Source organism: Lynx rufus, unplaced genomic scaffold (genome assembly GCF_022079265.1).
Source record: "Lynx rufus isolate CCGP_SWC_20201006 ecotype Redwood Valley unplaced genomic scaffold, mLynRuf1.p SCAF_1, whole genome shotgun sequence".
NCBI classification, from domain to species: Eukaryota; Metazoa; Chordata; class Mammalia; order Carnivora; family Felidae; genus Lynx; species Lynx rufus.
In genome coordinates, this window is record NW_025814823.1 from 18,878,174 (window position 1) to 18,897,070 (window position 18,897).

General features: G+C 38.0%; 1 protein-coding gene across 1 annotated transcript in view; it reads right to left on the reverse strand.

Moving 5' to 3' along the window:
- Nucleotides 1-4,938: 4,938 nt before the first annotated feature.
- MRPS31 (mitochondrial ribosomal protein S31) overlaps nt 4,939-18,897 on the reverse strand; it is a 32,019-nt gene continuing 18,060 nt past the window's right edge. Inside the window, exons 6-7 of the mRNA XM_047079120.1 lie at nt 15,969-16,112; nt 4,939-5,185 (exon numbers count right to left, since the gene is read on the reverse strand). Coding sequence (XP_046935076.1) covers nt 4,956-5,185; nt 15,969-16,112 — 374 coding nt within the window. The 3' untranslated portion in view covers nt 4,939-4,955. The remainder of the gene's footprint in view (nt 5,186-15,968; nt 16,113-18,897) is intronic.

Here is an 18,897-nt window from a genome sequence, read left to right on the forward strand (position 1 = left end):
CGTGAGATACATGACCTGAGCTGAAGTAAGACTGAGCCACCCAGGTACCCCTAAATATTTATTTTTGAGACAGAAAGAGTGCATGTGTGCAAGTGGGGGAGGGGAAGAGAAAGAGGGAGAATCTCAAGCAGTGCAGAGCCCAAGGGGGGGGGGGGAGAGGCAAACTCACAAACCATGAGATCATGATCTGAGCCAAAATCAAGAGTCGGTCGTTTAACCGCCTGAGCCACCCAGGATTCCCTGTTGCCTTCCATTTAAAAGCAAGACAGGAACATTAAATTTGTTATGATTAAAATTAGTACAGGTAAACCACTATCAGATATATGAAATGCTCCCAAGGGGTACTGTGCCAGAGACCATGACCAAGTGTACTGTTCAACAGGAGCACCCATATTTCATTCTCCATAAAAATGCTACTGAAATCTCAGAAAACATTAGTCCGTCCTTTCTTGTGCAGTGAACAGGGTTTTAAGAGGCTCTAAATTACAAGCGTACTCCAACAGCTGTTTGCTTTTCCTAATACAGGACAAGCTACTTCCCCTTCTCTGCCACCATCACCGATATTCTAGTTCAAGGAGATATTCAGAGACACAGTAAATTATTCACTTTGCAGAAATTGCTTAGTCCTTGAATTAATATATTCTGGAAAGCAGGTCTGCTTTAGCCCCTATGACTCTGTTACTTAGAATGAAATCTTCCTAATTTAATAGTCGATTTGCATACATGTATAAATGCATGGATTTTAAAAGCAACTTTAGGATTAAGAGGATTTTGTTGTCTTTATTTGCATAATTTAAAGTTGATTACTCAAAGAAATTTTGGATCAATTTTAAGAATGGTAACAAGGCACGAATCTAAGGACAATACATTCTTTAGAACCAAGAATCTAAGGATAATACATTCTTTAAAATCAAGTCAGTAAATGGCCAAATAAAGGATGTGTTTAACATGTCTCAGCTGCGGACTTATCATCTGTATCATCTTTCGCTACTATTGGCTAAGCTCTGCCTATCTTCCAGTTATTTACCCATTTCCGTTCATTCCTTAAAATATTATGAAATGTTACATACAAAAGAGTATTTGTAATATAAATAATATAAAAATAAAGCACAATAAGATGACCACCTGTGAACCTATGATCCAGCTGACTAGATTGTATTATTGAAGCTCCCTGTGTGTGTCCCTCCTCAAGCACATGGCCATCTCTCCTGCCTCCCTGAAATATGGTGTCGTGCTCACAATTCCCATGCTTTTTAAATCCAAGTTATGGTGTCAGGCAATATATTCAAAATTTGGCTTTTGAATTTTATGTACTTGGACCTGTATTATATTCATTCCTCTATAACTTATTTTTCACTCAACAGTTTCTGAAATCATCCATGTTGATGTGTATAGCTCTATGTTAGTAATTTTCATTTCGGCATAGTGTTACATTGCATAAATAAGCTATAATTTATCAGTTCTCTAGGCGACGGGCATTTTCTCCACTGTTTTTTATTACTTTGAACAGTTTTTTTTTTCACATTTTTAAAGTAAGCTCCACGCCCAACGTGCGGCTTGAACTCACAGCCCCAAGATTAAGAGTTGTATGCTCTTATCAACTCAGCCAACTAGGTGCCCCTATTGTGAACAATATGTACATGCCTCTCAGCACATATCTACAAGGGTTTCTTTGGGTGTGTACTCCAGGAGAAATTGATTGTTCATAAGGTTATATAATTATACATGTAAAATAAATTTATATACACACAATTGTATGTATTTATATTATGTATATAATGTATATATACAATTGCTATGTGTAGAATTGCTATATATGTATATTATATAATTCCAAAAGTGGTTACCAATTTATACCCCCTCCAACAGTGTATAAATGACATTGCCTTTTAATTTCTCACCCATCTAAAGAGTACACAAATGTTATCACGATATGGTTTTAATTTGCATTTCCCTGAGTATTCTTTCATATATTTGTTAGCTATTTATATTTTCTCTTCTATGAAAAGCCTATCTTTGTCTTTTGGCCATATTCTTTTGGTTGATTTGTTTCCTTCTATTTGATTTTTAGGAGCTCTTTGTATATTCTATATACAAATTATTTCGTGACTATATGTAAGGTACTTATCTTTATGTTTGATGCTTGTCTTTTCACTCGTGGCACTGCCTTTTTTAATTAAAAGGGTTTTTTTTAATTTTTTAAATGTTTTTATTTTATTTTTGAGAGAGAGACACAGTGAGAGTAGGGGAGGGGCAGAGAGAGATAGAGACACAATCTGAAGCAGGCTCCAGGCTCGGAGCTGTCAGCACAGAGCCCGACATGGGGCTTGAACTCACAGACTGCAAGATGATGACCTGAGCCGAAGTCAGACGCCCAACTGACTGAGCCACCCAGGTGCCCCTAAAAGTTCTAAATGTTAACAGTCGGGGGGCGCCTGGGTGGCTCAGTTGGTTGAGCGTCCGACTTTTGATTTCAACTCAAGTCATGATCTCATAGTTTCACGGATTTGAGCCCTGTGTCAGGCTCTGTGCTGACAGTGTGGAGCCTGCTTGATATTCTCCCTCTCTGCCCCTCCCCTGCTCTCACTCTCTCTCAAAATAAATAAAGTTAAAAAAATTTTTAAACAAATTTATGAATCTTTTCCTTGGAGACTGATTGCTTCCCATCGTGGGGGTCGAACTCACAACCCTGAGATCAGGGGTCGCATGCTCAACAGACTGAGCCAGTCAGGTGCTCCTCTTTTCCTATTTATTACGTACTATGTTTCATTAAAGTCTTTTTTTTTTAAGTTTATTTATTTTGAGAGAGAGAGCGCATGCACAAGTGGGGAAGGGACAGAGAGAGAAGGAAACAGAATCCCAAGCAGTGCAGAGCCTGATGCGGGGCTCAAACTCCTGAATCGCAAGGATGATGACTCGAGCTGAAGTCTGACGCTTAACTGACTGAGCCACCCACGGGTCCGTGTTTCATTAAAGTTTTAAGAAGATTGCTTCACAAAGATCCTACATATCTAAGATTTTATTCATTTACACTTTTGATGCTACTATAAACAGTATCTTCTAAATCACATTTTATCTGTTGCTGGCATGTAGAAACGCAGCTGCAAACTTGCTAAGTTCTATTAGTTCTTGTAATTTATAGATTGTTCTTTTCCACAGAATCATACTGACAATTTCGTTTCTCCTCTTCTGTATCAATTTTCCACTGGTGTATGACAAATAACGTCAAACTTAGTGGCTTACAACAACATGCACATTATCTCCCAGTTTCTATGGGTCACTCAGCTGGGTCTCTCTTCAAAGTTTCACAAGGCTGCAAGCCAGGCGTCAGCTAGGCTGTGTGCCTTTGCAGAGCTTAGGGTCCTCTTCCACAGTTGTTGGTAGAATTGTTTTTGGAGGCTGTAGAACGGAGATCCCCATTTCGTGGCAGGCTGTCAGCAGGAGGTTGCTCCCAGCTCCTGGTGGCCCTGCAGTTCCCCGCCATGTGGTCCATGCATAGGCCTTTTCACGATATGGAAGCTTCTTCAAAGCCAGTAGAATTCTCACCCAGTTGGCTAACAAGGAGTCTTACATAATGTACTATAATCACAAGAGTGACTAATTCTTTCGCTTTTGCCACAGAACATAACCCAACGAAGGGAGTCACCTTTACCATAGTCTATTTGCTAGAAGCAAATCTCAGGTTCTCTCCACACTCCACTGTGAACTGATGTCTCTCATAAATTGTAAAAATTTTGTATCCATGAACTATCCAAAGACGAATTCTGACCCATTTCTTCTTTTTTTTTCTCCTTCTGGAAATCTGATTGCACAAATATTACTTTTTTTTATTTTTTTAAAAGTAGGCTCCATGCCCAACATGGGCCTTGAACTGAGATCAAGAGTCGCATGCTCTACTGACTGACTGAGCCAGCCAGGTGCCTAACAAATGTTGCCTTCTTATACCAATCTTTACCTTGCTTTCATACTTTTCTCTTTTCTTCTCTCTACTACATATGGATTTCTTGAGATCTATTTTCCAGTATCTAATCTGTTGTTACACCTCTTCACTAAATTTTTTTTCCAAAATCCAATCACTTTCGTCTCTTGCTCTATACTTTATCTTATATATAGTTCATAGTATGAATATTTAAAGGCTTTACAAAGTCTGCTTTTGTTATCTGTTTCTGCTTGTGTGCAATCACGCTGCTTTGTTTCCTTATATGTTTTATAATTTGAATCCTGAGTTTATGATGGGTTCCTTCACAGGATTTTCATTTGCCGGGGGCCTGAAACACTACTAGGCTGGGGCTGCTGTAAACTAAATTCTTGTTTTGAGTCTTTTAGAATCTTCAATCCTTTGAGTTGTATGAAACTGAGTCACACTGCTAAGCACCGTAATAGAAAAATAAACAGTTCTAACTTTGGCATGAAGACCTAAAGGGCTAGAGGGGGTTAGAATAAGCTGTTTATTTTTACAAGGTTGCTTCTCACTGGTGACCCAGACTTACACAAGGGTCATTAATTTATGGTGAAATATATAAAAATATATATGTATACATATTCAAATATATAAAACATATGTGTATGTAGATACACATATTCACGGCATATAAACCTGTCTATAAATCATCTCAACTGTTACAGCATCCTGATATCATCAGATATGTGGCTAATAATTATATTTCAAAGAAGTATGGTCACTGAAAAGAAAAATGTTGGAGAAAGCAGCCTTAAACTTATTACTAATTCTAAGATATTCTTCTTGTTAAGAATTACTAGTTTATTCTGTGAATGTTGACTTTTCTTCATGCAAGAATATTCTTCAGTTACTATTACATACTTTTAAGCAAGTTAACATTTATACCATTCAAATCAGATGTAATAATTAACATAATATAGGAAAACTTCTAGTAAAATGATTTAATTTAGTTATAGTATCTATCTCCAGCTTGAAACAAAAATTTCCATGGTCTTCAATTGAACTGTATGCCACTTTCTTTTAGAATGTCTTGTTTTTCATTAAAATAATTTCTAAACCACTCTATATGTTCAACCTTCTGTTTAACACTCAGATATGGATTTTTGGAAAGGCCACAGGTCACCAGCTCCATGAAGTGGCGAATTGGTCCTTGTTTTGGAAAATCTTCCAGATATTTATCCAGAAATACATGTTCATGAAATTCTGAACCATCATCATCAAAACCTAGGAAATGAGATAAAAATACATTACGATTTTCATGTAAAACCTCTCTCATAAAATTAAGATTAACGGGTTTACAGTTAAAGGCATGAACTCTGTAGTAAGACCTGGGTTTTCCCACCAATTTAACAACCGTGTGATTGTGTAAATTAAGTAAAGTTCTCTGAGCATCAGTTTTCAGGTATAAAATGAGGATTAAAATAGAGCCTTCCTCAAGGGGTTTCCATAAAGATTACACAGACACAAAGCTTATAAAACTCTTTTATAAGGCTTAGCATATAATACATGTTTAAAGGGTAGCAGCAGTTACTGCTAGTGAGTATTTTAATACCTAAAGCAACTACTAAGAAAACCATATAATTAAAATTTTTTTTTTCAATATTTATTTATTTTTGGGATAGAGAGAGACAGAGCATGAACGGGGGAGGGGCAGAGAGAGAGGGAGACACAGAATCGGAAACAGGCTCCAGGCTCTGAGCCATCAGCCCAGAGCCCGACGCGGGGCTCGAACTCCCGGACCGCGAGATCGTGACCTGGCTGAAGTCGGACGCTTAACTGACTGCGCCACCCAGGCGCCCCAGAAAACCATATAATTAAACTAAAAAAATTTCACATAAACAAAACAAGATAGAATCCTAAAACATGTTCAAGCAGCCCACAGGAAGCTAAAAAAAAGAGGAATGAGAAATGGAGAAAATGAACAGAAGACAACTAATAAAATGAGAGACTTAAGTCCTAACAAATCAATAATTACTTTTTTTTAAAGATTTTATTTTTAAGATTTATAATAAGTGGGGCTTGAACTCACAACCCCCAGATCAAGAGTCACACACTCTACCAACTAAGCCAGCCAAGCACCCCAATCAATAATCACTTCAAATGTAATGGTCTAAATACACCAATCAAAAGACAGAGATCGGCAGAGTGGATATAAAAACATACATGCAACTGTATGCTTTCTATAAGAAGCTCACTTCAAATACAACATAGGTAGGTTGAAAGTAAAAGGATGAAGAAAAATATATCCTGTTAACATTAATGTTTAAAAAAAAAAAGAAAGCATGAGTGGTTATATGATTATCACGTAAAATAGACTTCAGAGCAAAGAAAATTACTGGGGAGAAATAAAAACATTACATAACAAATGGGTCAATCCACCAAGAAGATACAGTGCTCTGAATTATGTATGCACCAAACAACAGAGTTTCTAAATATGTGAAAGAAAAAAATGATAGAAATGAAAGAGAAATAGAAAAACCCACAGTGATAGTTGGGCATTTCAAAAGTCCACCATCAGCAATTCTGAGAACTGCACAATAGAAAATTAGCCACGACAGAGAAGAAGTGAACAACGTCAACAAACGGTATCAAACTGACATCTACACAACACTCCACCAAACTATTTCAGAGGACAAATTCTTTTCAAGAATTCATGGAACATTCACCTAGCTAGACCACATCCTAGGTCACAAATGAAAATAACTGGAGTAATACATAGTAGATTCTCTGATCATAATGGAATCAAACCAGAAATCAGTAAGAGGAAGACAATAGGAAACAGTTAAAACTTAAATATACTTAAAAAGAATTCATAGGTCATAGAAGAAATCTCAAAGATAATTAAAAAAAAAAACTCTGAATGAAAATGAAAACACAACATATCACAATTTGTGGGACACAGCTAAAGCAGTCCTAAAAAAGGAAACACACAGCACTAAATGCACTTACATAAGAGGAAAAGTCTCAAATCAATCATCTTTTTTAATTTTTTTTTTTTTACGTTTATTCATTTTTGAGATAGAGACAGAGCACGAATGGGGGAAGGCCAGAGAGAGAGGGAGACACAGAATCCGAAACAGGCTCCAGGCTCTGAGCTGCCAGCATAGAGCCCGACGCGGGGCTCGAACCCATGGACCGCGAGATCATGAACTGAGCCGAAGTCGGACGCCCAACCGACTGAGCCACCCAGGCGCCCCCAAATCATCGTTTTTTTTTAACGTTTATTTATTTTTTTGGGAGAGACAGAGTGTGAGTGAGGGAGGGGCAGAGAAAGAGGGAGACACAGAAATCGAAGCAGGCTCCAGGCTCTGAGCTGTCAGCACAGAGCCCGACAGAGGGCTCAAACTCATAAACCGTGAGACCACGACTTGAGCCAGGTGGCCCACTCAAATCAATAGTCTAAGTTCCACCTCAAGAACCTACCAAAAGAGCAAAATAGTCCAAAAGCAAGCAAAGGAAGGAAGTAAACATTTAAAATCGATAAAACTGAAAACAGGAAAATAGAGAAAAATCAGTGAAACAAATACTTAGTTCTTTTAAAAAAAATCTTTATTTTTGAGAGCGACAGAGAGAGTGCAAGTGGTGGAGGGGCAGAGAGAGAGGCAGAGAGAGAATCCCAAGCAGGCTCCTCACTGTCAGCGCAGAGCCAGACGTGGGGCTCGATTTCAGGAACCATGAGAACATGACTCGAGACGAAATCAAAAGTCAGATGCTTAACCAAGTCGGTGTCTTAATCCACCCAAGTGCCCCCCAATACTTAGTTCTTTAAAGAAAACCAGTAAAATTCATAAGTCTCTGTTAAGTCTGGTAAAGAAAAAAGGAGAGGAATGAAATAGAAATGAAAAGGGGATTATCACTACAAATCCTGAAATCATTCACAGCATAATAAAAGAATACCACAAACAATTATATACTAAAAATTCAACAACTTGGGGAAGAAAAAAATGGACAACTTAAAAATCGATTAAACTACCAAAGTTCAAACCAAAATATATAACCTGAATACTTATAACTATTCAAGAAATTTGTAGTTTAAAAGGTCTCAAAAAAGAAATCCCTAAGCCCAGATAGCTTCACTTGAGAATCTTATTAAACACCGAAAGAAAAACTAACATCAGTTTTACACAATCTTTTCCAGAAACTAGACCCCTCCAAACTCATTGTATAAGGCCAGTATTACCTGGTTACCAAAACCAGACAAAGACACAACAACAAAACAAATAAAAAGAGAGAGAACTACGAGCCATTATCTCTCATGAACTTAGAGGCAAAAACTTTAAACAAAATTAGCAAACAAATCCAACAATGTATAAAAAGATTTATATGCCAGGATTAAGTGGGATTTATGCCAGCTATGCAGGGTTGGTTCAACATTTGAAAAACAATGTCATCCATAGCAACAGGCTGAAGAAGAAAAGTCATGTGACACAACACCCATTTTTGATAAAAACTTCCACCAAGTTAGAATAAGAAAGACAATTTCAACTTGATAAAGAGCATCTATAAAAAATCTACAGCTAATATCATACTTCATGGTGAAAGACTGCGGCTTTTCCCTTAAGTTCATGAGCACAAAAACAAAGTCAGCTCTTACCAATCTTACCCAAAACAGTACTAAAAATTTTAGCCACTGCAGTGAGGAAGAAAAGGCATAGAGATGGCGAAGGAAGAAATAAAACCATCCCCATTTGTAGATGACGTGTTTGTCTACATAGAAAATCCCAAAGAATCTACAAAAAAAAAAACCTCCTAGAACTAATTAGTGAGTTCAGTAAGGTTACAGGATACAAAATCAACACAAAAAATCAATCACATTTCTAATTAAATGTAAATTGGAAGACTCAACCTATTAAGATGTCAATTCTCTCCAAATTTATCTATAGGTTTAATGCTCTTCCTATCAAAACCTCAGTGAGGTTTTGCTACAGATAAGTCTATTCTAAAATTGGTAAGGAAAGGCACAATCTTGACAGAGAAAAATAAAATAGAAACAATAATGCTAAGACTTACTGAAATAGCTATAATAATCAAAAGTATCATATTGGCAGAGGGACAGACACACAGATTGATGGAACAGAAGTGAGGGCCAGAAACAGACCCTGTTATGGACTGAACAACAATAGGTTGAGGTCCTAATCCCCAATGACTATATTTAGAGACTGGACCTTTAAAGAGGTAATTAAGGTTAGATGAAGTTGCAACAGTGGAGCTCTGATCCAACAGGACTGGTGTCCTCATAAGAAGAGGAAGAGACACCAAGAATGCACAGAGAGGGAAAAAAATCACGCGAAGATACGAGGAGGAAAGTATCTGCAAACCGAGAGGGCCTGGAGAAACGAAACCTGCTGGCACCTTGATCTTGGACTTCCAACCTCCAGAACTATGAAAAAATCAACCTGTTGTTTAAGCGAGCCATCCGTGGTATTTTGTTATGGCAGCCCTGCCTGAGTAAGAACAGACCCACACACTCAGGCCCAGTTTTTTAAACAAAGGCACAAAAACAATTCAATGAAGAAAGGGTAGCGGGTCCAACAAACGGTGCCAGAGCAACTGGGTATCTGTTGACAAACACACAGGAAGAACCTCGACCTAAACCTCACACTTCATACAAATGAACCCCAAAGGGATCGTGAACTTAAATCTAAAACTATACATCATACAGAAAAAAAAATAGGGGATGGGTGCCTGTCTGGCTCAGTCGGTGGAGCAGGAGACTCTTGATCTCGGGGCTGTGCATTCGAGCCTTATGTCGGGTGTAGAGATTACTTAAAAATAAAATCTTTTTTTTTTTAAATGTTTATTTTTCAGAGAGAGAGACACACAGAACATGAGCGGGGGAGGGGCAGAGAGAGAGGGAGATACAGAATCCCAAGCAGGCTCCACACAGGGCTTGAACTCATGAACCACGAGATCATGACCTGAGCCAAAGTCGGACGCTTAACTGACTGAGCCACCCAGGTGCGCCTAAGTTTATCCATTTATTTTGAAAGAGAGACAGAGAGAACCAGCAAGGGAGGGGCATTAAGAGAGGTAGACAGAGGATCCAAAGCAGCTCTGGGGGCTCAAACTCACCAACTGTGACATCATGACCTGAGCTGAAGTCGGATGCTTAACAGACTGAGCCACCCAGGTGCCTCAAAAATAAAATCGTAAAAAAAGAACAGAAGAAAACATACGGGAAAATCTTCTGGTTCAAGGGCTGGCAAAGAACCTGACACCAAAAGCACCATCCGTAAGAGGAAAAACTGGACTCCATCAAAATTAAAAAATTTCCTCTGTCAAAGACCCTGTTAAGAGGATGAAATGACAACTATAGACAGGGGAAAAATATTTGCAAACCGAATATTCAAGAAAGGGCTAGTATCTGGAATGTATACATAAAAAAACCTCTTAAAACTCAAAAGTAAGAAAACCAGCCACCCCAATTAGAAAATGGGCAAAAAACAGAAACAGACATTTCATTGAAGAAAATAAACAGATGGCAAACACACACACACAAAACACGGTCAACCTCTGTAGCGATTAACGAAATGCAGATTGAAACCATAATGAGCTATTAATACACATTCATCAGAAGGTAAATAAGTCTAAAGACAACAGTGACGACATCAACTGCTGGTGAGAATGAGAAGCAAGGACTGTTCACACATTGCTGGAAGGAATATAAAATGGCACAGCTACTCCAAAAATCAGTTTAGAAGCTTCTTTAAAAAGTGAACATGCAACTGCCATATATGACCCAACAATTTCACACCTAAGTATTTACCCTAGGGAAATGGAAATTTGTATTCGTACAAAACTCTGTACATGAGTATTTATAGTACCTTTATTCATAATAGCCCCAAACTGGTAACAACCCAGGTGACTTTTATCAGGTGAATGGCTAAACTATATGGCATATTCAATTAAAACAAACCCACAAACGTACCGATACATGCAACAGCTTGGATACATCTCCAGAGAATTAATCAGGCGGAGTTGAAAAAAAGCCAATCCCCAAAGGTTACACATTATATGATTCTATTTGTATCTATTTTTAAGTCTATTTATTTATTTTGAGAGAAGAGAGAGAAAGAGAGTGCTCGTGCAAGCACACAGGGGAGGGGCAGAGAGATAACCCCAAGTAGGCTCCAAGCTAATGACGTGGGGCTCAATCTCAGGAACTGAGAGATCATGACCTGAGCTGAAATCAAGACTTAGATGCTTAACTGACTGAGCCACCCAGGTGCCCCTGTATATATCTCCCGAACTGGGAAAATAGTAGGAAATGTAGAAGCGTTTTAATGATTGTCAGGGATCCAGGACAAAGGAGGGGAGGCAGTGGGTGGCAAACGGGTGCGGTCATAAAAGGTGTATGTATACAAGAGCTCCTTGAGTCGGAGCTTGACTGGGGTGGTGGTCACATGACTCTACATGTGTGATAAAATTGTACAGAACTAAATATGTACATACAAAGCACTACTTGTAAAACTGGTGACATCTGAACATGGTTGAAGAACTATCAATGCCAATGGCCTGGCTGTAATGTTATATGTAGTCTGGTTATGCAGGAAGCAACTATTGGGAGAAAATGGGTAGAGGCTGTCCAGGATACCTATTATTTCTTCAGTGGCATGTGAATCTACAATGATCTCAAAATAGGAGGCTTGAAAAATGCTTTCTGGGGCACCTGGGTGGCTCAGTCAGTTAAGCGTCGACATGGGCTCAGGTCATGATCTCGCGGTCCATGAGTTTGAGCCCCACCTCAGGCGCTGTGCTGACAGCTCAGAGCCTGGAGCCTGCTTCGGATTCTGTGTCTCCCTCTCTCTCTGCCCTTCCCCTGCTTGCACTCTGTCTGTCTGTCTGTCTCTCTCTCTCAAAAATAGTAAACATTAAAAAAATGTTTTCTAATCACACTTGGAGTTAGTTTATATTTACTGAGAGATTTTTAAAAAATTTATTTGGACATTTAAAGATCTATACGTTATTTTTATTAAAACAAATGTAAATAAAAGGGGCGCCTGCATGGTTCAGTCAGTTAAGCATCCGACTTTGGCTCAGGCCATGATCTCACAGTTCATGAGTTCGAGCCCTGCATCAGGCTCTGTGCTGACAGCTCAGAGCCTGGAGCCTTCTTCAGATTCTGTGTCTCCCTCTCTCTCTGTTCCTCTCCTGCCTGCATTCTGTCTCTCTCAAAAATAAATAAACTAAAAAAATTAAAAAAAAAAAAGTAAAACAAAAGTAAATAAAAAAAAATCAAGGTGGTAGATTAACAAATGGCCACACATCACCCCTATGTTTCTATTCATGCCCTTTACAGTGTGACTTTGCCATTCTTCCCATAAATAGGTACAGCCTGTCTCTCAAACCGGTGAGTTCAGGGTTGGCCAAGTGACCTGCTTTGCCAATGGGGTATTACTAAACACAGTGCAAACAAAGGCTTGAAAAACACTTACACATCAATCCTTGCTCTTCCTTGCTGTTAGGAACTCTACCGCGGCCATGTGAAGAAGCCCAAGCTGGTCTGTGAGATGGTGAGTGACATATAACCCAGGTATCTCCATCTTCCCTGACAACAGCCAGCACCAACAGCCAGACATGTGAGACCAGCCACTCTAGAAGGACCCACCCTCAGCTAAGCTGCCAAAACCATCCAGAAAACCCCAAAACTCATGAGCAGTTCCAACTTAGTTGTTGTTTTATTAAGTTTTGGGGTGGCACATTATGCAGCAAAAACTGATACATTTCGGAACACGATTTGGTGGCATATATATGGCTAAAGAACATTCAAGAGCAAGACTGTTAACTGGGTACTGGTAAAAATATGATTAAGTTTAAAGTCAAAGTCAAAGCTAAAATAAAAATGTTTTTATTATCAATCCAATAGAAAATCACTACTACAAAATCTAAGTGGTAATAATGCCACCTAACTGCTCTTGCAAATCTCTATGCTGGCAAAGCAAAACAGAAGGGACAAACCAGTTCTTAAAAAAACAAAAAAAAAAAAACAAAAAAACTGAAAAAAGATACTTCAAATCAGAAAATAATTTATATGTTTTACACGGCAAAACAACAAACTGCAATTTTTTTACATAAATGAAAAACACAACACTGGGAAGCGGAGTTATAAACACAGGACACGTCATTTTGTCATTTTCAGTATTCCGTTCAGAAACCGGCATGGCCTGCCCCTAGAAATAAAACCCCTTTCCCCAAAAGCATCAAAGTAAATCTTCATAAAGCTAACTATTAGTAGAGACAGCATGACGTTTTATTCATCTTAAAATTTAAAAATAAGAAATCTAGAAGAATCTTATTAAACTGCTGAGGCTCCAAATTCTAATGCCAGTCTCTTAAAGTATTCTGAAGTTCCTAAGTGTATATTGAGGGGAGTGATCAAAGTGAGAAAGTTTCCACAGTTCCTTTCCTGTTTTTCATTCAGATAACAATTGGCTTAAGGAGCTGGAAATGAGATACCTCCCTTTCCCACCCTGAAGCATCAATAATATGTACCATGTGTATGGAAACTTGTCACATTTATCTCCCCAACCTAACCAAAATACATGTTTTTTTCCTTTTGTAAAAAATAAACTCTCTTACAAATCAGGTCAAATTTAAGATAAGTTCCTGTGGAGTATGGACATTCAAGATTTTGATGATCTTAAGTGTTTTACTGATGACAATGTATACCAACCCATACTTTCCTATTACACTACTTGGTGGTTCCTAGAAAATACATATCCTCACTAATAGTTTAAGATTTAAAATCCTTACAGTAAAATCCTCTCACAATATTGTTGTTGTAGGAACAGGGAATGATGAGGTTGATGATCCTTTACTTGTATAATAACCTCACTTGTTTCTCAGAAGAATCCCATAAAATAAGTCCTATTATTGTTCCCACCATTTCATAGACAGGAGAAGTGAGGCTTAGAGAAGTTAAGCATACAACTCACTCAAAACTGGAACCCTTAACCACTGTCTCTCCTAAATAAAGTCACACTTATTCTACCTCAGTATTGGGTTTTAAAACCATGTTTTTAACTGTGAGGACTTGGAACATCCAAATTTCATCAAATAATGAAATCTTCCCTTAATATTACATACTGTATTCTGTTAATTTTTTTCTCTAAAATTAAAAAAAAATTTTAATGTGTATTTATTTTTGAGAGAGAGAGAGGGAGAGAGAGAGAGAGAGACAGAGTGCAAGCAGGGGAGAGGCAGAGAGAGGCAGACACAGAATCTGAAGCAGGCTCTAGGCTCCAAGCTGTCAGCATGGAGCCTGACGCAGGGTCTGAACCCACAAACCGCGAGCGAGATCATGACCTGAGCCGAAATTGGACACTCAACTGACTGAGCCATGCAGGCGCCCCTCTCCGAATTTTTTTAATGTTTATTTTTGCGAGAAAAAGAGCACAAGTGGGGGAGGGGAAGAGAGAGAGGGAGACACAGAATCTGAAGCAGATCCAGGCTCTGAGCTATCAGCACAGAGCCTGACGTGGAGCTCGAACTCACGAACCGTGAGATCATGATCTGAGCTGCATGCAGGTAGGTGGTTTCTTAACCAACTGAGCCACTCAGGCCCCAGTTCTTTTCTCCTTTTAAAAGCCTATGTTCATACAGGAGGGGAAATGAATTAACATTTATTCACACGTCTTATATGCCAAGAACTGTGCTGAGCAAACCAATAACTTCGTTTTATTTCTTATACTCTTCCAGTGAGGTATCTTTAATTTTACAGATGAGGAAACTAAGGCTCAAGAGGTTAACTTCCTCAAAGGCAAATGGCTAAGCAATGGGAGAGTTCAGATCTGTACTCTGGTTTGTACAACTGAAAAGTCCTTGGGTTTTTTTTCCCCGACACCTACCAGAGTATGGAAAGCATAATACTTTGGCAAATATACATGTTATGTAACAGATGAAACACAGCATCCTTTATTACTGCATATACCACACAAATACACAAAATATTACGAATTTGCTAAAGAATTGTTAAGTCTCTAAAAAGTTTTCCTAAACAAAGTAACACTTCATCAAGATAGAAGACAAAATATTTCTGATATTTAAGTTTCTGTTCCATTTATTGATCCAAACAAATCAAATGTCATCAAAAAATAAAATATTAAGGTGACCGTATAATACTACAAAGGTTAAAATATGGACTATACTTTCCCAAGATTTACTGAGGTGTTTGCAACTCCTACCTAATTGTACCATAAAAGTAAATGAACCTCTTCTAATTGAAAATACATTTAAAACGTTTAGCTGATGATAATATAAAAAATACCACAAAACATAAGTAGCACAGTAATACTGTTTTCCTTTTCAGTGAGGAAGAGGTATCATCTCCAGAATAATCTCCAGGAAAGTGGGTAATAGCACCAAAGCATCTAGGTATGCTGCCAGAGTTCCACGAAATTTCGAAGCCTTCCAACATTTTTGCTTTGAGTGGTTTTCAAGTACAAGAACCTTGCACCTCATTAATGCAATGGTTTTATGAGTAAAAGATAACCAGTTAAGGCTTTGTAAGAGTTGTAATGTTCTCTAAAGTTGAAATATGATGTCATTCCCAGGATTAAATGTATGAGATTTTCCAGATAATCCTGGCTGAGCAACCAGAGAACTGTCATCATTTGCAGTCAACACTTTCATGTCACAAAGCAATTCATGATGCATTTCTGCCATATAACTTTACTTCTTTAGTTTCCTTATCAAACATCTAGAATTAAGGGAAGTTCTAACATTCCTTTTATTTTCTAAAGATTTTATTTTTAAGTAAACTCTACACCCAACATGGGTTTTGAACTCACAACCCTGAGATCAAGAGTTGCATGCTCCATTAACTGAGCCAGCCAGGTGCCCCTCTAACGTTCCTTTTAAAAACATTGTGAAATTTCCTTTTCAGACACCACGAAGAAATTTATACAAAGTTCTGAAATTCATGTAAGTATCCAGACTCTATGACTGAACACCTGCCAGATTTAATCTCCATCACTGAACTGTATAAAACTCTGAAATTAAGATTTACCTGCTTCGTTGTTAATCGGAAACTCCCACAGTTTCCCCTCTTTGGTCCACTGGATCATCTCTTCAAAACCATTCTGAAGGGGCTGTTCATTTACCTCAGCTAACTGCTTAGCAAATTCCACATCCCAAAGTGAAGGTGCTGTCTCTGTATAATAAAAACATTTCAAATAATCACAAGTCAATGCGTATATACCTTTATTTTTACAAAAATGTTATAATCAACTCCAAATTGGTGAAACATTTCAGGTCCTGAGGGATATACATAAACAGTATATAATGGAAGGTCATTCTAGGAGAGCTCAAACTGTTCAAAAATGACATAAAAAGCCTGCAGCAACCATAATTGCAAGCCTTGGCTTCTGTTTTACTACACTGCTAGGCAAGCAAGCCCTGAAGTCTCACTGCCCCCTCTACTGGAAAGGAAAAAAAAAATATGTATTTTGTTTAAGGATGTTTCCATGAATGTGAATATTTTTTATAAGACATGTGACTTTGATATTTATAGTCCAGCCTGTTTACCTTTTAGTCTGTCAAGATAAGTCACCAATATACAACTAACAAAGACCAAAGAAATTAAATTAACATAATAACAATACTACTAACGGATACGGAGCACTTACTCTGTGCTAATGCTTTTTCTACATTAGTTCATTTAATCCTCACAACCAACCCTCTAAGTAAGTTAATATCATGTTAGCTTATAACCACCATCATATCACATTTTAATCATTTTATTTGCTTTGGAAATGTAAGACACTTTTCAAGAATGAACTGCATTTCCACCAGTCACTGTTGGTGGGAGTGTAAAATGGCACAACCTTTCTGAAAAATAGTTTGGCGGTTACTTAAAAAATTAGAAAATACACTTCGCATACAACCATTTGACTCCTAGATATTTACCCAAGAGAAAACATATGTCCACACAGACTAGTATGTGAAAATTCATGTACAGCCATGTCTGACTGCACACTGACTGCTAGATATTAAGTATGTTGGCCTAGAACATCTCATACAGAGAAAAGATCATAGCAGTTAGGCTTAATTAGCCACATTTCCAGAGTAATCATAACAGTAAAATAATTATCATAGTCCCATTTTATAGATTTATTCAGTGGACACTGATGAACCTATGTCTTTTCCATGATCATCAACACCATCATCATTACGTTTTTTTCTATTTAAAAAAATTTTTTAATGTTTTATTTTATATTTGAGAGAGAGAGAGAGAGAAAGAGAGAGAGAGAGAGAGAGAGAGGCAAAGCGTAAGCAAGGGAGGGACAGAGAGAGAGGGAGACACAGAATCCAAAGCAGGCTCCAGGCTCCAAGCTGCCAGCACAGAGCCAACGCGGGGCTTGAACTCACAAGCAGTGAGATCATGACATGAGCTGAAATCGGACACTTAACCGACTGAGCCACCCAGGTGCCTCAATGCCATCATCGTTGTTGCTAACAGCTGCATCTATGTACTGAATGTCCATTGTGCTCCTGACACTTCAATTACACATTACTTCATTTAAGCCTTGTGAGGTATGTATCAGCCCCATTTTATAGATGGAGAAAGGAAAACTCAAAGAGGTTAGTATGCCAGAATATGAATTTGAATAACCCACATCTATCAAATACTGAAACTCCTTCCATTAAGCTATCTGGCCTCTTGGCTCTAGATTACTCCAGGATAAGCAGTAGGGTCTATGACTATATCCTTTGCAGCAGTGGTAGGAACATGGAGGGAGCAAAATGCGGGAATCCTGGGATAGAAGAACTCATTCAATCAATAAATAATTACTGAATGTAAATTATATGTCAGGCATTATTTTAGGTGATAGGGAAACAGCAGTGAATAAATGCTAAATTTAAGTCTGCATGTTGCTGCTACTGTATTTAACTGGGAACAAAAGACGTTCTTTAGACTCCTGCAAGTATAACTTATTAAACAGTACCTTCATTAGAGTAAATTTTCATAAATTTGCATATTACTTTCCTTATTAAAGTACAATCATTTTATACTGTTCTATAAAATTTCAGTACTTCCTTGCCAGCTAATTTCAGTTTTAGGAACAGGATTTCTGATCAAAAAAAGCAAATTGGCTTCTTCAAGAATACAAGTGCCTCTTCTGGTTGTTCATTAGGTGGACAACAGTGACTGCCCTGACAGTAAATTCCCTTTATTTTTTTTTTTTTAAACTTGTGATTTCTTTTTTTTTAATTTTTTTTTTTTTCAACGTTTATTTATTTTTGGGACAGAGAGAGACAGAGCATGAACGGGGGAGGGGCAGAGAGAGAGGGAGACACAGAATCGGAAACAGGCTCCAGGCTCCGAGCCATCAGCCCGGAGCCTGACGCGGGGCTCGAACTCACGGACCGCGAGATCGTGACCTGGCTGAAGTCGGACGCTTAACCGACTGCGCCACCCAGGCGCCCCAGTAAATTCCCTTTAAAAAAGAAAAAAATGTTTATTTATTTGAGAGACAGCAAGCTCAAACAATGCAGTTTTCACATAAGAGAAAGGAGGTTATTCTCTTAGCTTTCTTTTCAGTTTTAAATGAACAAACACTGATTAATGTAAATATCATATTAAAATTAGATAAAGTGATCTCAAATCACTTGAGTTTTCCTCTATGGATAGATATTATATAGCTCAATTTGTTCAAAAAAAAGCATTTACAATTTAACATAACTAATTCCTATGATCTGTAAGCCACTTGGCTAGGTGCTGCTGGGTATACAAAAGTCAGTGAAACCTAGGCCCCAACATCTAAAGGTTTATTGAATATCGGGAAAAATCAGATGTTTATATAAGTAAGTGATAGATTAAATGAGACACTGGAGGCTGGCCTCAGAACTTAAAAATCAATTATAAAATTATTTCTATGAAGTCCCAAAAGCTAACTGAGAATCTTTGGAAATGAAAGTCACTTGTAAGCTGAAGA